This window comes from Microcaecilia unicolor, chromosome 10, assembly GCF_901765095.1.
Source record: "Microcaecilia unicolor chromosome 10, aMicUni1.1, whole genome shotgun sequence".
In the NCBI taxonomy this organism is placed as follows: domain Eukaryota; kingdom Metazoa; phylum Chordata; class Amphibia; order Gymnophiona; family Siphonopidae; genus Microcaecilia; species Microcaecilia unicolor.
Window position 1 is genome coordinate 215,267,128 of NC_044040.1, and position 19,619 is coordinate 215,286,746.

At 44.2% G+C, this 19,619-nt stretch overlaps 1 protein-coding gene across 3 annotated transcripts in view; it reads left to right on the plus strand.

Moving 5' to 3' along the window:
* Window positions 1–128: 128 nt before the first annotated feature.
* LOC115478491 (choline-phosphate cytidylyltransferase A) overlaps window positions 129–19,619 on the plus strand; it is a 49,053-nt gene continuing 29,562 nt past the window's right edge. Inside the window, exons 1-3 of one of the 3 annotated variants that reach the window (XM_030215859.1) lie at window positions 149–223; window positions 1,518–1,610; window positions 10,376–10,539. In XM_030215859.1, the coding sequence (XP_030071719.1) occupies window positions 10,429–10,539 (111 nt within the window). In that variant the 5' untranslated portion in view covers window positions 149–223; window positions 1,518–1,610; window positions 10,376–10,428. Of the gene's footprint in view, window positions 224–1,517; window positions 1,611–2,878; window positions 2,899–10,375; window positions 10,540–19,619 lie in introns of those variants that run through there. The other 2 variants (XM_030215858.1, XM_030215860.1) reach the window with 2 other exon arrangements.

Sequence of the window (19,619 nt, forward strand, 5' to 3'; positions counted from 1 at the left end):
TGGAGTTCGGATTGGCCACCTGTCTTCCGGAGTCTTTCGTCACGTGCGGTGGCTAAGTCGTCCTCCTCTCTCGCGTCCCGCCCCTTCTGACGCCACTTCCTGCTTCCGGTGGGGCGGAACGCGGGTGCTAGAAGGAAGTCTCTGGGTGGGGAGGAGGGAGGGGGTTGTCTTGTTAGAATCGTAGTAGTTGCTCGCTGGCTGCCGCCGTGACCTCAGCAAATTGGTAAGACTGGGGAAGTGGAGAGGGGGGGGTGGCGCTGCGGAACCTGGACTGGTCACTGGGGGTGGGGTGGGGGCTCCGTGAACCTTAGGCCGCATCGGGTCGGGAACTACTTAGGTGTTAAGAGAAGCAAAACTACTTCTGTGAAATTCTCAGGGATATTTGAAAAGGCCCCAAACTCTTTACTCCAAGTTCACTCTCTCCCCCACCCCACAAACTCATAATGTCCCTGTGGTTCTGTCTCTTCTCCCCCCCCACCACCACCACCACCAATTCCCCTGTGGCTTTCTCTTCTTCCTTCCTTCCACAGATCTTTTTAAGCTTGCTTTCTCTCCCTGCTACCCAGCAGCTTACTCTCTCATTGATCCTCCTCCTCCTCATGGAGGATCCCTGGCTTAGCCTCACTGGAAACAAACCACAGATGTGTGGAAAGAACTCCAGAAGCCCACAGGAAAGCGAGGAGTGGGGAACGGATCCAGGCACTTCAAACAGAAAACAAGGGGACACAGAATATGAAATTCAAAGTTTGATGATGACTTCACATGGTTTGGGGCACAGATCTGACTGTCTCAGGAATAGCTTCAAAGTTTTGTGAAAATGACAGTCACAAATGCGTAAAAATAGGCGCGTTTTTGATTGCTGTCTTCAAAGACTCAATAGCTGATAGAGGTCTTGAAAAAGACTGTTCATGAAGAGTAGATAGTTTCAAAGACCACCGCTATCTGTGAGTGCAGATTAACAGCATGTGAAGTTAACTGGTATTCACCAGTAGTGCTGATGTTTCAGACCATCTACTCTTCATGAACGGCCTTTTTTCAAGACCTCTATCAGCAATTGAGTCTTTGAAGATAGGCTCATTTTCGACTGCTATTTTTACAACAGAAGATACATTTATTTGTGACTGTCATTTTCACAGTACTTTTAAGAGACTCCTGAGACAGGCACATCTGTGCCAAATCTTGGTACCGTGTTAAGTCATCATCTAATGCCATCAATTAAAGTTTGAATTTCATATTCACTGTGCCTTGGTTTCTGTTTGAAGTACATTTCCCACTCCTTGGCCAGCACTGAAAAATGATGGTAGCTCTTTATACCTTTTCCAGCCAGACCCATCTGCCTTTAGCTCTGTAGTGCAGTGGGACCTAGTTGAATCTTTCTTCCTTTTTGGTTCTTTTGCAGGATGACATAACCACCCCAGCCTAGCATCTCTCCCTCTTTCTTCCAACTCCATGTAGCTGTTTGTTTTGCTCTTTGAATCAATGTGTACTGACATAGCCACATTTCTTTTTCCTTCTAGCTTGTGCAGCTAATACTGACATCTTCCCTGCCAAATTTTGCACAGAAATTAAAAATTCTGCCGACTTTTCACAGAAGTATTACAGTTTATAAGGTATTGTCTGTGTTTACATTAAGATACAGGGAAAACCCACATGAGAATGACACACGTGTAAAACAAATGGTTCACACAAAATCAAAGATGGCAAGTGTTGGGTCTTCCTATGAAAGTGGGGCAAAAAATGAGCTGTCTGTTTTCAAGGGATCAGTATAACTGGCTCTGTGGAGTAGCAGAAAGACACACCCTACATACGTAGAAGAGTTCAGTGTAGAGATCCGCCGTTCCTTAAAGTGTTACACAAACATGTTTCCTTTATGTAAATCATGGGCTTAGCTTCTTTACAAGCTGAAGAGGTATGCTAGCCGAATGCTTCCCAGGCCTCTAGCACATTAAATATCCTGCTGTGAAATATGTAATTCTGTACCATTATAAAACTTCTGTTCACCCTTGCCTCTTCTGTTCATTACTTTAGAGAATTGATTCTACAAAGTAAAGGGCTGATATTTCTGAATATTTTGGGTTGGAGGTAACATAACATAGTAAATGACGGCAGAAAAAGACCTGCATGGTCCATCCAGTCTGCCCTACAAGATAAACTCATATGTGCTACTTTTTGTGTATACCTTACCTTAATTTCTACCTGTCCTTTTCAGGGCACAGACCGTGTAAGTCTGCCCAGCACTATCCCCGCCTCCCAACCACCAGCCCTGCCTCCCACCACCGGCTCTGGCACAGACCGTATAAGTCTGCCCAGCACTATCCCCGCCTCCCAACCACCAGCCCCTCCTCCCACCACCGGCTCTGGCACAGACCGTATAAGTCTGCCCAGCACTATCCCCGCCTCCCACCACCGGCTCTGGCACAGACCGTATAAGTCTGCCCAGCACTATCCCCGCCTCCCGCCACCCAATCTCGGCTAAGCTCCTTAGGATCCATTCTTGGTTAAATCTAGTTGATGGTTTTTCATTTCAGACTCTTCTGATTTTTGATATCTTAGTGCGGCCTGTAAACATAAAATAGGGTGCACATTACGCTTTAGTAGAATAACCTCTTCATTTGTTATAAGTTCCATTTTTACCCTTTTTCAGATTTTTAACTCATTTTCTTTTTACTTGCTGTATATTTGCTCTGATTGTTTAAGAACAGTATAGCAATTGAAGGAATATGTAATGCAGCAAGAAGAGAGAAAATGTCATTCGCAGGACCAGTAGTCTTAGAAATCCAACATCAAGAATGAAATGGAAACAAAAGTGGCAGCATGTGCAGTACAGACGGGGAAGGCGCCCAATCACATCTTACTCTTTGCTTCAGTAACATCTGAAATTTCTGTTGGAGAAGGAAGGTATTCCAGTTGCTTTTCTCTCGCTTATTAAAGAACTTATTCTTCATCAAAAGATAATGAATCTTGACATGGGTATAGGAATTCTCATGTTCAGTAATTGTTTTGTTTTATTTGTACCCCGCGCTTTCCCACTCATGGCAGGCTCAATGCGGCTTACATGGGGCAATGGAGGGTTAAGTGACTTGCCCAGAGTCACAAGGAGCTGCCTGTGCCTGCAGTGGGAATCGAACCCAGTTCCCCAGGACCAAAGTCCACCCTAACCACTAGGCCACTCCTCCACTGTTGCTACTATTTGAGATTCTACATGGAATGTTGCTATTCCACTAGAAACATTCCATGTAGAAGTCGGCCCTTGCAGATCACCAATGTGGCCGCGCAGGCTTCTGCTTCTGTGAGTCTGACGTCCTGCACGTACGTCAGACTCACAGAAACAGAAGCCTGCGCAGCCTTCTACATGGAATGTTGCTAGTGGAATAGCAACATTCCATGTAGAATCTACAATAGTAGCAACATTCCATGTAGAATCTCCAATAGTATCTATTTTATTTTTGTTCCATTTGTACCCTGCGCTTTCCCACTCATGGCAGGCTCAATGCGGCTTACATGGGGCAATGGAGGGTTAAGTGACTTGCCCAGAGTCACAAGGAGCTGCCTGTGCCTGCAGTGGGAATCGAACCCAGTTCCCCAGGACCAAAGTCCACCCTAACCACTAGGCCACTCCTCCACTGTTGCTACTATTTGAGATTCTACATGGAATGTTGCTATTCCACTAGAAACATTCCATGTAGAAGTCGGCCCTTGCAGATCACCAATGTGGCCGCGCAGGCTTCTGCTTCTGTGAGTCTGACGTCCTGCACGTACGTCAGACTCACAGAAACAGAAGCCTGCGCAGCCTTCTACATGGAATGTTGCTAGTGGAATAGCAACATTCCATGTAGAATCTCCAATAGTAGCAACATTCCATGTAGAATCTCCAATAGTATCTATTTTATTTTTGTTCCATTTGTACCCTGCGCTTTCCCACTCATGGCAGGCTCAATGCGGCTTACATGGGGCAATGGAGGGTTAAGTGACTTGCCCAGAGTCACAAGGAGCTGCCTGTGCCTGAAGTGGGAATCGAACTCAGTTCCCCAGGACCAAAGTCCACCACCCTAACCACTAGGCCACTCCTCCACTCCCTATCTTTCGTTCGTAGCTTTAAATGAAGCTGTCGGTGGAACATTCCGCTTGGTTGGCAGTGTCTTTAATTTACTAGTCAGTGAACAAGATGTTCCAGAGTTGCACAGGCAGTTTTCCCAACCCTCTGCAATGTTTGAGATGTTTAAGGCTTTCACATCTGAACAGACCTGTTGCTAGCTAGTTGCTAGGCTGCTGTGCTTTTTCACCTCTGCCTGAGGAGAGAGACTACTTTCCAGTTCTACATTTTTGTCTGTTACAGTAGATTACATTAATATGACAGTGGGAGGCATTTTGCAACGTGGGGGCCTGCACTCAGCTTCTTTGCATTTTCTCTTCCTAGGCCCAGCCTGGCCATGGGCAGCTTCTCCAGGGTCAATCCCAGTGTCAGATTGCTATGAAGCAGTCTTTGGGAGAAGAGAGGTTTTTAGCCTCTTGTAGCTGTTTTCTGTTCTGATGGCAATAGGTAGAGAGTTCCATATTTTAATTCCAAGTACAGAGAATAGAGAGCTGAAAACATATTTCGAATTGTCTTTTGAAATGGTGATGCTAGCATCACTTGTTTTTTCAGTCTGTTAGACTGGACCAAATGTAGCAAAGCGGTCCTAGTCAGTTCAGAGGTGAAACTCTGTAAGATTTGAAAAAACTAAATAATCAGCTTTGAACCTGAATCTTTCTGTTATGGGAAGCCAGTGCAGTTTAAGATGAGTTAAGGAACTGAAAGAAATTTTGGCTGTACCTGGAAGATGTATTGAGACAAATTGACAAATTAAAGAGTAGTAAATCACCTGGACCGGATGGCATACATCCAATTGTACTCAAAGAACTTAAGCATGGTTATTATGGGAAGAGAAGGTGAGTGAAGAATCAAACAAGACCCCTAGTACTCTGGTTGCGGACTTGACTGTAAAGCTTTGACCACTGGACAAAGATATTGCTGATGGGACCTCAATTCCCTGATTTTGGAACCACAGGACCTTGGTTTTTTGCACTTTCAGTTTATTGGTCAGAGTCCAGGCACTAACAACAGTCATTCCATTCGCTACAGACTGAGTTGTATCTTTGTTTGATGCTGTCACTGGTAAGAGAAGCAGGATTTCATCCATGTAGGATAATGGTAATTCATTAAGACCAGGTGTATTGAAGCAAGGAATGACATTGAACAGGAGAGGGGAGATCCCTGTTCGACTCCGTAGGATATTTTTGGAGGCAATCCTTTGACATGTGAAATGTTCAGAATAGTGATTTAATATAGACTGTAATATCATTTCTATTTGTCCTGCAATTTTCCTTGACCTTTGCTCGGCTACTTCAAAACTTACTAATTGTATATTTTGCATTTGAAATCTGGTTAACTAGCCTTTGACCCTCATGTAATTATTTTTAGCACTTTCATTTAGACCTTTTCAGAAATTGGAGCAAAGTGCATGTGGGAAAGAGGAATCCGAACTATAGCTACGTGATGCAAGGTTCCACATTAGGAGTCACCGACCAGGAAAGGGATCTATGTGTCATCACAAATGATACGTTGAAACCCTCTGCTCAATGTGCAGCGGTGGTGAAGAAAGCAAATAGAATGTTAGGTGGTATTAGGAAAGGAATGGAAAACAAAAATGAGGATGTTGTAATGCCTTTGTATCACTCCATAGTTTGATTGCAGCATGAATACTGTGTGCAATTCTGGTCACCGCATCTCAAAAAAGATAGAGTGACATTGGAAAAGGTACAGAGAAGGGTGACAAAAATGATAAAGGGGATGGGATGACTTCTGTATGAGGAATGGATAAAGTGACTAGGAGGCATATTTTCAAAGCACTTAGCCTCCCAAAGTTCCATAGAAACCTATGGAACTTAGCCTCCCAAAGTGCTTTGAAAATATGCCTCTAGGGCTGTTCAGCTTGGGGAAGAGACAGCTGAGGGGGAGATATGATAGAGGTCTATAAAATAATGAGCGGAGTTGAACGGTTAGACGTAAATTGCTTGTAAATACTGTTAATGCCTACAGATACCTAAAAGACAGGTGTTTTTCTTGCTGGACTGTGATTTAAACTGTAGTAAAAAAAAATGATGTTTGTACTAATATTGTATTTTTATGCTAGGTTTTTTTTTTTTTGTTTTTAAATAGCTAATTGTGTCATGTTCCTGAATTATGTATGTTTTTACTGTAAAACACCAAGGATTTTAGATTGTATGGTCTGTAAGAAGCATGGTGATCGTTGGATCAGCAGATATTGGCTCAATGGCTGGGTACATTTATACAGGAAGTTGAGAGGTGTGAGGAAAGTTGCCCTTAAATATGTTTCCTGTGGACGGTTTAGCTGTTGCCTGAACCTACTTTTGTCTCTTTAAAGTGCAACAGATGAATAGCAGTGCATCTCTGTCTGCAGTCATTTCATCGTTGGAACAACGAAGGGAAGTTGTGTGTAATTTTCCATTTAGCTATATCTGGTGTTCTAATACGTGCCAGTGACATGATTTGGCATGAACTTTAGCAGAAATGCCTGCTATTCAGCAGAAGAGTTCATTTTACTTACTCTTCAGACCGCTGTTTTACTCTGTGACTGTGCTGAAGGGTGTGATTTTTCTGGCTGGCTTTCTTAACTAGGAATGGTGTCAAGGGAGGAGTTTGTGAAGTCACTAATTATAGAGGGAGTTGTTTTTTTATTATGAATTTGGATTTTGCTCACACCCTTTTCAGTAGTAGCTCAAGGTGAGTTACATTCAGGCACACTGGGTATTTCCCTGTTCCTGGACAGCTCACAATTTAATTTTGTACCTGTGGCAAAGGAAGGTTAAGTGATTTGCTCACAAGGAGCAGCAGTGGGATTTGAACCGGCCACCTCTGGATATCAAGACTGGTGCTCTAACCACTAGACCACTCCTCCAGTCCACTTTTGTAGTCATCTTTGATTTGTCCCATGTTTAACTTGTTATATTTTGACACAGTTTGGTGAAAAAGTGCATCGTACTGTGGGTCTTTGAAGGTCTGATCTTTGGAAATTGGTACCCTCTCCTTTATCTGTAAGACTGTGGCATCCGCATGAGGTGTTTAAAGAACCACTCTTCAGCTCTGTGCTGTTTTCATGCTTTACATGCATCAGTGTCATGCCTGCACAGGGCTCTGGTGAAGCTCTGCTCTTCAACTCTCTCTGCTGCTTTCACGTGCATTAGTGCCTTGCCTGTGCAGGGCTCTGGTGAATATATGCTCTTCTGTTCTCTGTGCTGCTTTCACATGCATCGGTGTCATGCCTGTGCAGGCCTCTGATGAAGATAGCTCTTCAGCTGCCTGTGTTGTATTAGTGCTTTATGTGCGTTAGTGTGTCACGGACGTGGATCATGAGGACGGTCTGCCTTGCAGTGTTCTTCTACGATATATATAAGGAAGCTCCAAAATATAAAGCCAAACAGCAATGGGTATTTAATTCCCTTACTCTTGGCATGCTTTCAAGTCCTATTGAGTTTAGTTTTGAATTCTGTGCCACATAGGATCCAAGAAGAGTGTTTAGGTAGTTTATAATTCGGAACATTTTGTAATGAAGCAGAATATTGTAATTAGGACACTGGTATACAAAACACTAAGAGCAGCCCAGCACTATCCCCGCCTCCCAACCACCAGCCCCGCCTCCCACCACCGGCTCTGGCACAGACCGTATAAGTCTGCCCAGCACTATCCCCGCCTCCCAACCACCAGTCCCGCCTCCCACCACCGGCTCTGGCACAGACCGTATAAGTCTGCGCAGCACTATCCCCGCCACCCCCCACCGGCTCTGCCACCCAATCTCGGCTAAGCTCCTGAGGATCCATTCCGTCTGAACAGGATTCCTATGAAGGAAGATATAAGAACGTAAGTGTAGCCATACTGGGCCAGACCACTGATTCATCTAGCCCAGTATCCTGTTCCTAGGGTTACCATTTTGTGTCCTCTGAAAAAGAGGACACATGTCACGCCCCCCTGCCACGCCCCTTTTGTATCCTCATTCCGCCCCCTATTCCCCTCCCCCGTCACAACCCCCCCCCCCCCCCCCCCCTCACTATCTAACCCTGGTGGTCTAGTGACGTCTTCGGGGCAGGAAAGAGCCCCCTCTTTCCTGCCCGGAGCGCTGCCTGCATCCTCCTTGGTCTCGGCTGGGGATTCAAAATGGCCGCCGAGAGTTGAAGCGGCCTCGCAAGACTTCAACTCTCGGCGGCCATTTTGAATCCCCAGCCGAGACCGAGAAGGATGATGGACAAGGGAGGCAGCTCTCCGGGCAGGAAAGAGGGGGCTCATTCCTGCCCCGAAGACGTCACTAGACCACCAGGGAACATGGTAAGGAAGGGGAGGGGAGACCATACCCACGGCGCCGATCGCCCATACACACGCGCCCACATTTCTCCAGAAATCCGGACAAACGTGCATGCAGACAAAATCCGCCGGACACCCCGGACATGCCCTCAAAAAGAGGACATGCCCGGGGAAATCCGGACAAATGGTAACCCTTCCTGTTCCCAACAGTGGCCAATCCAGGTCACAAGTACCTGGCAGAATCCCAAATAGTAGCAAGATTCATGCTACCAATCCCAGGGCAGGCAGTGACTTCCCCCATGTTTATCTCAATAGCAGACTATGGACTTTCTTCCAGGAACTTGTCCAAACCTTTATTTTAAACCTAGATACACTAACCAGTGTTACCACATCCTCTGGGAACAGGTTCTGAGATAATAGGCTGCAAGAAAGTCACCAGAGTGATTTTGATGCAGATAATCGCTTTCTGTGGCTGACGCATGCTTAACCAGTAAGCTTTGTCATTCCTCATTCCAAAGATAACACTGCCAGAGGTGACCACCTCCCACATTTAGCACTCTGATCCTTTTAATCTCTTATTCTTTCAGCACATTGCAAAAGCATAGCCTGCAAAAAGCTCATTTTAATGCCAGCCAAACAGACATTGCTTTAGTCAGGTTCGTGAGTCAGTAAAGACACCCTTTTATTCCTTGTGTTTGAAAATTAAATGACACAAATGTATTGCACTGATATAGTAACCTAGTAAATGACGGCAGATAAAGACCTGTACGGTCCATCCAGTCTGCCCAACAAGATACACTAATTTTACATGGTATGTGATACTTTATATTTATACCCGAGTTTGATTTGTCCTTGCCTTTCTCGGGGCACAGACCGTAGAAGTCTGCCCAGTACTGTTCTTGTACTAAGTTCTGAAGCTAACATCAAAGCCCCTGACAAACGCTGACAAATTTTCACACGCCTGCATTCTGCTGTGCACAAGGAGAAACACAGTTCCAAAGGTTTCAGCAAATTACAGGCTTGTCATTTCCCTCCCTGTTTGTGAACTTCACTATTAACCAGGCCGGACATGCTGTAGGCTGGTGAACTCTGTCTTGTATGTGTAGAACTTGCCAGTGGCTTTTTCCTCAGTTTCTCGGGACCGCCTTTTCCTTTTGATTGTCAGAAGGACCCCAGCTTCACCTCTTCCCTCTTTTGTTCTTGGCATCTATCCAGGTTGTCTAATTATCCCTAGGCTTTCAGGTGCAGACCTGATCTTGATATGTGATTGATATGCTACCCCATGTCATAAGTACATAAGTATTGCCATACTGGGAAAGACCAAAGGTCCATCAAGCCCAGCACCCTGTTTCCAACAGTGGCCAATCCAGGTCACAATATACCTGGCAAGATCCCCAAAAAGTACAAAACATTTTATACTGCTTATCCCAGAAATAGTGGATTTTCCCCAAGTCCATTCAATAACGGTCTATGGACTTTTCCTTTATCAAGCCGTCCAAACCTTTTCTAAACTCTGCTAAGCTAACCGCCTTTACCACATTCTCTGGCAACGAATTCCAGAGTTTAATTACACGTTGAGTGAAGAAACATTTTCTCCGATTCGTTTTAAATTTACTACATTGTAGCTTCATTGCATGCCCCCTAGTCCTAGTATTTTTGGAAAGCGTAAACAGACGCTTCACATCTACCCGTTCAACTCCAGTCATTATTTTATAGACATTTATCGTATCTCCCCTCAGCCGCCTTTTCTCCAAGCTGAAGAGCCCTAGCCGCTTTAGCCTTTCCTCATGTCAGCTGCTGTCCAGAAGGAAGTCTGTGTTTGTCATTCCATGCTGCTTTCTGTTGTGCTGACAGCCTCACTCCAGAGTTAATGAAATTATTATTATTCAGCCAGCATTGTTGTAAAAGAGCTCAAATTAAGCAGATGTAATGTTCTTTGATTACACTCCCTTGATAAGGTGCCTTCTGCTTACAGTAGTCAGTTTTCAGTCTCAGGAGAAACATTCTTTTGTTTTCCAGGATGTCTTATTTGGGATTTGTACTGCCTTGCACAGAGCTGGGACCCTATTGAGATGGAAGCCCAGAGTTCAACCAAAATGAATAGTAGGAAGAGACGGAAAGACGGACCCAATGGCACCGCAGATGGGGGTCTAATACCTCGGAAAGTACCACGCAATACAATCGTAAGTAAATAGGAAGGAGATGAGAGAGAGAGAGCCAAGGCCTGAAAAGTTTACTTCAAAGTAGAATTACTGCCAAACTATTCTTAGCCCTTCCTCGTAAATACTAAGGAATTGTATTTGTTGGTGCACAGTAAATTGGTTTACTGTGTGTTAAGTTAATGAACTTAACATGCATTAATAACTTTTTTTTTTTTTTCATTAAAACAAAAGTGAAGTAAACAGGGGAAAAAGTCCCCCAAAATTTGGCCCAAACAAACTGAAAACATATCCCTTGTAAATACTTGTCACCATTTTGATTATCTATGCAATTGGAATACCCCTGTGGTTTAGAAATAGTCCCTTTTTATGTTTAAGGATAGCTTTTCATGCAGCACTTAAATTCAAAAGTATACATTGAGACACTTCGATTACAAGGTTCCGTGGTAACCTGCGGCACTTTTGTAAGTCTGTGCTTTGAAAATGAGCCCCATAGAGTTTTTCACATACACAGATATACTTCACACACATCTTTGTAGAGCACTGGTGGGAGCTGGGTCTGGAGGAGCACTGGGATGGGGCAGACTGGCTGAACTTCTTGCTTTCCTCAGCCTGCTTGAACAGATGGAATTTAGAAGCATTACCACCACCACCCCTTTTGCCATCTCAGGGGCAAGGGAAAGGAGTTGAGGCCAGCAGCATCACATTATTTCCACATTTGCTCACTCGCTGTCCACTCCCCACTGAATTGCACCTTTTCCTATCACTTCCAATTCCACATTTCAGTCATTCCAGGCTCCTCGCTTTTCACCTCTCTTGGATTGCTTCACTTTTTTCGGCAGCTCTGCTTCCACAAAAGAGCCAGAAGTGGTTTACATCACTGGTTCTAATCAGCTTCTTGGGACCTAGAAAATGTGCTACAATGCTGTTCCATGTTGTTGGGCCAGAAATTAAACTCTGGGCAGTATAATTCCTATTGCTTTTGACTCTGGTTTCGGAAAAGAAGTGGCAGAACTGTGTCAGGTTGTTGCCCCAGAAATTAAGCTGTCCCTACAAAACCTACGGTGATAACATCTTCAGTTAAAGTTGGGACCCCTGATCTCCAGTGATGCCGTAGAATGGGCCAGGCCCTGCAGAACTGCTGCAAGAATCCAGCTCCGCATGCCACCAATAAAACTTTCTATTCAAGATGTGCTCTACTTCAATCTATAGTTCCATCAAGGAACTGAGTTCGATTCCCGGCACAGGCAGCTCCTTGTGACTCTGGGCAAGTCACTTAACCCTCCATTGCCCGCCGCATTGAGCCTGCCATGAGTGGGAAAGCGCGGGGTACAAATGTAAAAAAATATATATATTTCTTTCAAACACGGTCCGCTGTATTCAGGAAACCTAGCGTTCTTAAAAGGATCTGTCAGATCAGCGCACCTTCCCCTAATAAGGCTAAATGAGCCTAGCATATATCAAAAGGGGTGTAACGCAATCCTCATCAATCCTTAATTATATATTTTCAACTTTTTTTTACACATCTTTGTAGAGCACTGGTGGGATTGATGAGGATTGCGTTACACCCCTTTTGATATATGCTAGGCTCATTTAGCCTTATTAGGGGAAGGTGCGCTGATCTGACAGATCCTTTTAAGAACGCTAGGTTTCCTGAATACAGCGGACCGTGTTTGAAAGAAATATTGATGGAACTATAGATTGAAGTAGAGCACATCTTGAATAGATTGACTGTGAGCTCCCTTCTGTATAAATTAATTGGTGCTTATCAAGTATTTGGACCAATAAAATTTTGGCAGCAGCTACATCGAGGCTACTTTTCTGCTATTGCCCCCCCCCCCCCCCCCCCCCCCCCCCACATACACACATAGTAGATGACGGCAGAAAAAGACCTGCATGGTCCATCCAGTCTGCCCAACAAGATAAACTCATATGTGTATACCTTACCTTGATTTGTACCTGCCTTTTTCAGGGCACAGACCGTACAAGTCTGCCCAGCAGTATTTCCCGCCTCCCGACCACCAGTCCCGCCTCCCATCACCTGCTCTGGCACAGACCGTATAAGTCTGTCCTCCACTATCCTCGCCTCCCAACCACCAACCCCTCTTCCCCCTGTTGCCCTTCTGCTTGGGGGCACAAATATGTTTTGAAGCAAATGGTTCCTCTGCTGTTCCGTGATCCTCTAAGCCGTGGTTTTCAGCTCCAGTCCTTGAGGGCCACCAACAGATCAAGCTTTCAGGATATCTGTAACAAATATGCATGAAGTTATTAAAGTCCACCTTCTATCCTGCCTAACACCTTCCTTCTCGCTTCCCTTACTTAATCTTTGTACATTACTAATTGTATCTGAGATCATGGAATGATTATGTCATAACCAAACTCTGTAAGCCACATTGAGCCTGCAAATAGGTGGGAAAATGTGAGATACACATGCAATAAATATATGAAGGAGATTTGCATACAATGGATATAGTACGCATGCAATCTTTCATATATTTTAGAGAGATCCTGAAAGCCTGATCTGTTGGCAAACCTTGAAGATTAGGACTGGACAAAAATCCAAGCCATGAGCTGGCATAAGGAAGGTGAGGGGATCACTGGTGGGGGGGTGGGGGGGGGGGGGACTTAGAAGGGTAGGGGTGGGATAGGAAGACTTGCCGAGGATGGTGGATGAAGGGATAGAAAAAGGTCACCTTGTCTTACTACTACTACTACTACTATTTAAGCATTTCTATAGCGCTACAAGGCGTACGCAGCGCTGCACAAACATAGAAGAAAGACAGTCCCTGCTCAAAGAGCTTACAATCTGATAGACAAAAAAAACAAAAGTAAGCAAACTGATTGCAAAGGAAATATTGATGCTACACTACTACTACTACTATTTAGCATTTCTATAGCACTACAAGGCGAACGCAGTGCTGCACAAACATAGAAGAAAGACAGTCCCTGCTCAAAGAGCTATGTAATAAAAGTGAGCCAAGTATAGGACAATCAAGCCATTGTGACATCACTGATGAGGTTGGCTCTTATTGGTGGCCTGAGGCATTATGACATCACAACATTAGCTCTGGTTACAAGAGACTACTACTACTACTATTTAGCATTTCTATAGCGCTACAAGGCGTACGCAGCGCTGCAAAAACATAGAAGGAAGACAGTCCCTGCTCAAAGAGCTATGTAATAAAAGTGAGCCAAGTATAGGACAATCAAGCCATTGTGACATCACTGATGAGGTTGGCTCTTATTGGTGGACTGAGGCATTATGACATCACAATATTAGCTCTGGTTACAAGAGACTACTACTACTACTACTACTATTTAGCATTTCTATAGCGCTACAAGGCGTACGCAGCGCTGCAAAAACATAGAAGGAAGACAGTCCCTGCTCAAAGAGCTATGTAATAAAAGTGAGCCAAGTATAGGACAATCAAGCCATTGTGACATCACTGATGAGGTTGGCTCTTATTGGTGGCCTGAGGCATTATGACATCACAATATCACCTCTGATTACAAGAGACTACTACTACTACTACTATTTAGCATTTCTATAGCGCTACAAGGCGTACGCAGCGCTGCAAAAACATAGAAGAAAGACAGGCCCTGCTCAAAGAGCTTACAATCTATTAGAGCTTTTGAGGTCCCCATTCCCTCCCCATTCCCCCTCTATTCTGTCCTTTAGTTTATTTATGACATTTGTATCCCACATTATCCCAAACATTTGATAACCACTCCTAGTTTCGTAGAACATATAGTATCAAATGCACTGTCAAATTATGTGAATAGAGTGCAACGTCATGAATATTACAACCTGTAGATTAGGTATTGGATTACCGTATTTTTCGGACTATAAGATGCACCGGACCATAAGACGCACCTAGGTTTTAGAGGAGGGAAATAGGAAAAAAAAAATTTTCCTTTTTCCCTCCTGTAAAACCTAGGTGCTCCGGTGCGTCTTGTCCGAATCCCTCCCTCCGAGTTCGGGATCGCCCTCCCCCCGGCCCTGTCAGCACTTCTCCCTACTCACGTCACGCGATCTTCCCTGGTGGTCTAGTGACATCGAGGCAGGAAAGAGCCCCCTCTTTCCTGCCCAGCGCGCTGCTCTCCGTCCTCCTGTATGCATTGCTGCCTGACGGTCTCGGCGAGATTCAAAATGGCCGCAGAGAATTGAAGTCTCGGCGGCCATTTTGAATCTCGCCGAGACCGTCAGGCAGCATACAGGAGGACGGAGAGCAGCGCGCTGGGCAGCAAAGAGGGGGCTCTTTCCTGCCCCGACATCACTAGACCACCAGGGAAGATTGCGTGAGTGGTGACAGGGCCGGGGGGGGAGGGCGATCTGGAACTCGGAGGGAGGGAGGGTGATCCGGAACTCGGAGGGAGGGAGGGAAATCTCTTCCTTCGGACTATAAGACGCACCCCCCATTTTCCTCCCAAATTTGGGGGGGAAAAAGTGCGTCTTATAGTCCGAAAAATACGGTAGTTGCTTCTGTCAGTGATCTTACCAAGTATGTTTTAGCAATTTGCGAAATATGAAATATTCAGTTGTGTGACATAATTGCTTAGGCAGGGAATTCCATCTCTTAGTGCATTTCATAGGAGAATCCAGCAGTGTGAATTTTTAAATTTTATTTCAGTGTGGGAAGTAAGACAAGGAAGCCTCTGGAGGATTTCTTAACGTTACGCACTGGCAATTCGAGGTTCTGCATATAAGATGGCGATAGACCATAGATTATTTGATAGACGAATACACAATTTGAATGTGATGTGTGGATTTATTGGAAGCCAGTGTAATTTTAATAGTAGTGGGGTCGCTTTAGAGTAATCGGGAGCTCCAAAACAAGGCCGAGTTGCCATGGAAGAGTAGCCTGATGGTTAGTGCAGCGGGCTTTGAGCCTAGCAACCTGGGTTCAATTCCCACTGTAGCTCCTTGTGACCTTGGGCAAGTCACTTAACCCTCAGGTACAAAAACTTAGATTGTGAGCCCCCTAGGGACAGAGAAAGTACCTGCGTATGTCTAGTAGCGCTATAGAAATGATCAGTAGTAGTAGTAGTGTCCTGGGCAGTTTCTAGTTTCCTGTTTGTGGTTTTTAGACCTGCATAGATGACATTGCAATAATCAAATTTAGATAATACTAGTGATTGAGTTAGGGTTCTAATTTCCACAGTGATTTGAAGATATTGGACACCACTTTGGATACTTATGGGTCAAACGATAGTTAATGATCAATTGTTACTCCTAGGATTTTCAGATTGGGCTCCAGTGTCAATAAGTTTTTGGAATGTGTTGGATGATAAGGATTTGTTGTTAGAAACATGAGGGGGGGGGTTCTCTCAAATTTGACATTTGTCTTCTAGCATTGATTTTGTCCCTTATACCCCTCCCCCAGAAAAAAAGCAATCAAATACATTAACCAGACACGCCATAAATGTTAGGAGACCACTGTATATATGCAGAGCACTCAGATTTATATAACTGTGCTACATAATTACCACAGGATTTTTTTGTCTTGCAACGAATCATGAAAAATCTGATTTTATGATATTATCACATGTCCATTCTTCGTGCAGTTACATGGGGTGAATATCCAGCTTTATACTTTAATTGGAGAGAGCTGGCATTGGCCTACAGAATCCCTCTTCAGTTACACTCAGGAATCCAGCATTGTTCTTCCAGTGCCCTGAGCAGCCTGGTCTCAGTCTACACAGGGCTCGTCAGTTTTCATTGAATGAATTAACAGTCCAGAGCTCTGCTAGTCATTGTTCATTGTTTTATCTCAAGGAGATTAACCTTTCCCATATCTCAAGTGAATCATCAGGATAGAGTTCTTTTCTCTGTCCATTGTTCTTTCCTGGGGGAATTAACTTGAGTGAGTTATTGGGGCAAGAGCACAATATTCTCCTTAGCTTTTCATCTTGTTCTTTCTCAAAGTTTATGAAGGGGCTGCTGCGTCATCATGTTTGAGGTATTTTAAACCCGCAGGCTTCAGTCTGGCAAACCTCAGCATGGGTGTGGTCATAACTTTACTCTTAAGGTTATTGAATGCTTTCTAGTGTGCAGATGTTGACTGCTTATCCGTAGGTGTGTTAACTCCACCTTTCAGCAGATCATTGAGGTCTTGATGACCAGGAATCATTTTCACACAATGACAGTAGTACCCAGCAAATCCAAGAAAAGCTTATGCCCCCGATGCTCAGAAGCAAAAGCGGGCACTAGAGGCCCATAGCGACGGACTAGCGCACGCATTAGTGAGCACAGAATACTCAGAGGCTCTAGCATGGGGAGCAAGTACACCAAAGATTTGTGGAAATAGCATGCCTATTGTAGTCAAACGGATGTTCATGAGGTCATTTCCTATTCCTTCCCAATGCTCAGGGAACAGTGCACAAAAACCCTTGCCACTGAAAAAATAATGCCCGCTCAGAACAGGCATTTAGGTTCCTTGAACAGAGGATTTCTCACTATTCTCTCTTTAAAATCTGACAGTGTTTCTTTAATTTCGAAGCAGAATACTTTGTGCAGTTCTGGTTGCCGCATCTCAAAGATATAGTGGAATTTGAAAAGGTACAGAGAAGGGTGACGAAAATGATAAAGGAGATGGGACGACTTCCCTGTGAGGAAAGGCTAAAGCAGCTAGGCTCTTCTGCTTTGAAAAGAGATGGCTGAGGGGAGATATGATAGAGGTCTATAAAATAGAGTGGAATGGAGCATGTATATGCAAATCGCTTGTTTTCTCTTTCCAAAAATAGTAGGACTAGGGGCACACAAGCTACAAAGTAGTAAATTTAAAATGAATCAAAGGAACTATTTCTTCATTCGGTGAGTAATTAGACTCTGCAATTCATTGCCAGAAAATGTAAATGCAGTTAGCTTAGCAGGGTTTCAAAAAGGTTTGGATAATTTTCTAAAAGAAAAGTCCATAGGCCATTAGGATGGACTTGGGAAAATCCACTGCTTATTCCTAGGATCTGTTCTGGGATCTTGCCAGGTACTTGCAACCTGGATTGGCCACTGTTGGTGACAGGATGCTGGGCTTGATGGACCTTTGGTCTTTTTTGTTCTTATGTTCAGAAGGAAATCTGTGCAAGCCTCTAAGCGCCAGTAATGAGAAACAAATGTGTGTGAGTCTGCTCGCAAACGTGAAAGCACACAGTGGCGCCTGTTTCCTGCATTTTAAATATAAGCCTTTCAAGTTAAAAAATAAAATAGTTGAAAAGTTTATATTTAAAGGCACAGGAAACAGATGCCAATTTGTTCTTCGAGTTTGGGTTTGCCTGGTGCATGCGCACAGGAGTTGGGCTTACTGTGAAATTCTTCTGTGCATGCGCCAAACATGTCCCCCCTTCCTTACTTTTGCTTTAACAGCAGGCATCTAATTTGCCTCTTCAGATTCTGTCATGGTTCTTTCTTGTCTTGCCCAACTCACTGTTGGTGGATTCTCTTCCCTTGCTATCCCAATTTTGGTTCCTGCACTGAATTGCTTGGAATAGTCTCCATAAACCTATCTACAGGGCTTCCATATTTCAAATCCAGCCTAAATATTAATCTGTTATCAGTTAAGACTTAAACATTCTTGCTTCTGCAAGAGGCTTTGCTAATCTGGACTGGAGAATGCATTTTGGACATTACTTTGGTTGATGCTCTTCCAAAGAATTTGCCTACTTGGTTAGAGAATCTTAAAAAAAAAAAATCAGCTAGAATTGAGGGGTGGGGAGGGGTTTTGAGTGTGATGGCCCACATCTCACCACTAATATTGGCTGCCCCCATTACATTTTATTGTAAGCGTAACTTTAGTTATGGCTAAAGTTGTCTTTAAGGATTCAACAGCCAACCAGGCCAGAGCATCGAGTGAAGGGCAAAAGGAACTTCATCTCACAGTGTTACCCTTTAATATCCTTGCATGACTTTTTTCAAGCCAGTTTAGTAGGCTGTGTTTCGGGGGCCTGTGGCATTCTGCAGAGAGGGACCAGTCATCCCAGAAAAGTAAAGGAATGGGGGAACTCCTTGCCTGAGAACATCCGATCATAATCTGACCTTTTTGCAGGTTAGTAAAAAAACTAGTTGTTCAAACAAGCATATCCTGGTTAGGGATGTGAAGTCATCCTCTTGTTTGACTGTTGGGTCATGAACTTGCAAGGCTTTGAATAGAGAGGATGTTCTTCAATGGTCAAGGAGTTTGAACACCATTAAGTATTACAGAATTGCATATTGTAGTTCAGGAAGTGCCTTATTTTTATTTATTTTTTTAAGGAGGTGACGTATAAATAAATCTGCACTAATTTAAAATTAGACTGGCTTAGAATTAAGTCTGTTTGGGCAGCAGGTGTTCTCTCGACCGCAGCAGTTTCCATCCCTTCCTAGTTGGTGCCAAGGTACTGAAGCTGTTTTTTGAATGGGCTACTCCAGGTCGTCTTTGGCTTCCCTGTTTTTCTCTTGCCACCTGTTGGCATCCACCACGTTGCGATTTTGGGATGTTGGTAATTATGCAGAGTTAGAATGTGTCCAGCCAACCAGACCCTTTGCTCAGCTACAATATCTTGGAGCGTCTGCGAGTCACTTTTGCAGGGTCTGCTAATTTGTAATGTGATTGTGATTGTAACATAGTAGATGACGGCAGAAAAAGACCTGCATGGTCCATCCAGTCTGCCCAACAAGATAAACTCATATGTGCTACTTTTTGTGTATACCTTACCTTGATTTGTATCTGTCATTTTCAAGGCACAGACCGTATAAGTCTCCCCAGCACTATCCTCGCCTCCCAACCACCAGCCCCGCCTCCCACCACCGGCTCTGACACCTAATCTCAGCTAAGCCTCTGAGGATCCATTCCCTTGGAACAGGATTCCTTTATGTTTGTCCCACGCATGTTTGAATTCCGTTACCGTTTTCCTCTCCACCACCTCCTGTGGGAGGGCATTCCAAGCATCCACCACTCTCTCCGTGAAAAAATACTCCCTGACATTTTTCTTGAGTCTGCCCCCCTTCAATCTCATTTCATGTCCTCTAGTTCTACCACCTTCCCATCTCCGGAAAAGGTTCGTTTACGGATTTATACCTTTCAAATATTTGAACGTCTGTATCATATCACCCCTGTTTCTCCTTTCCTCCA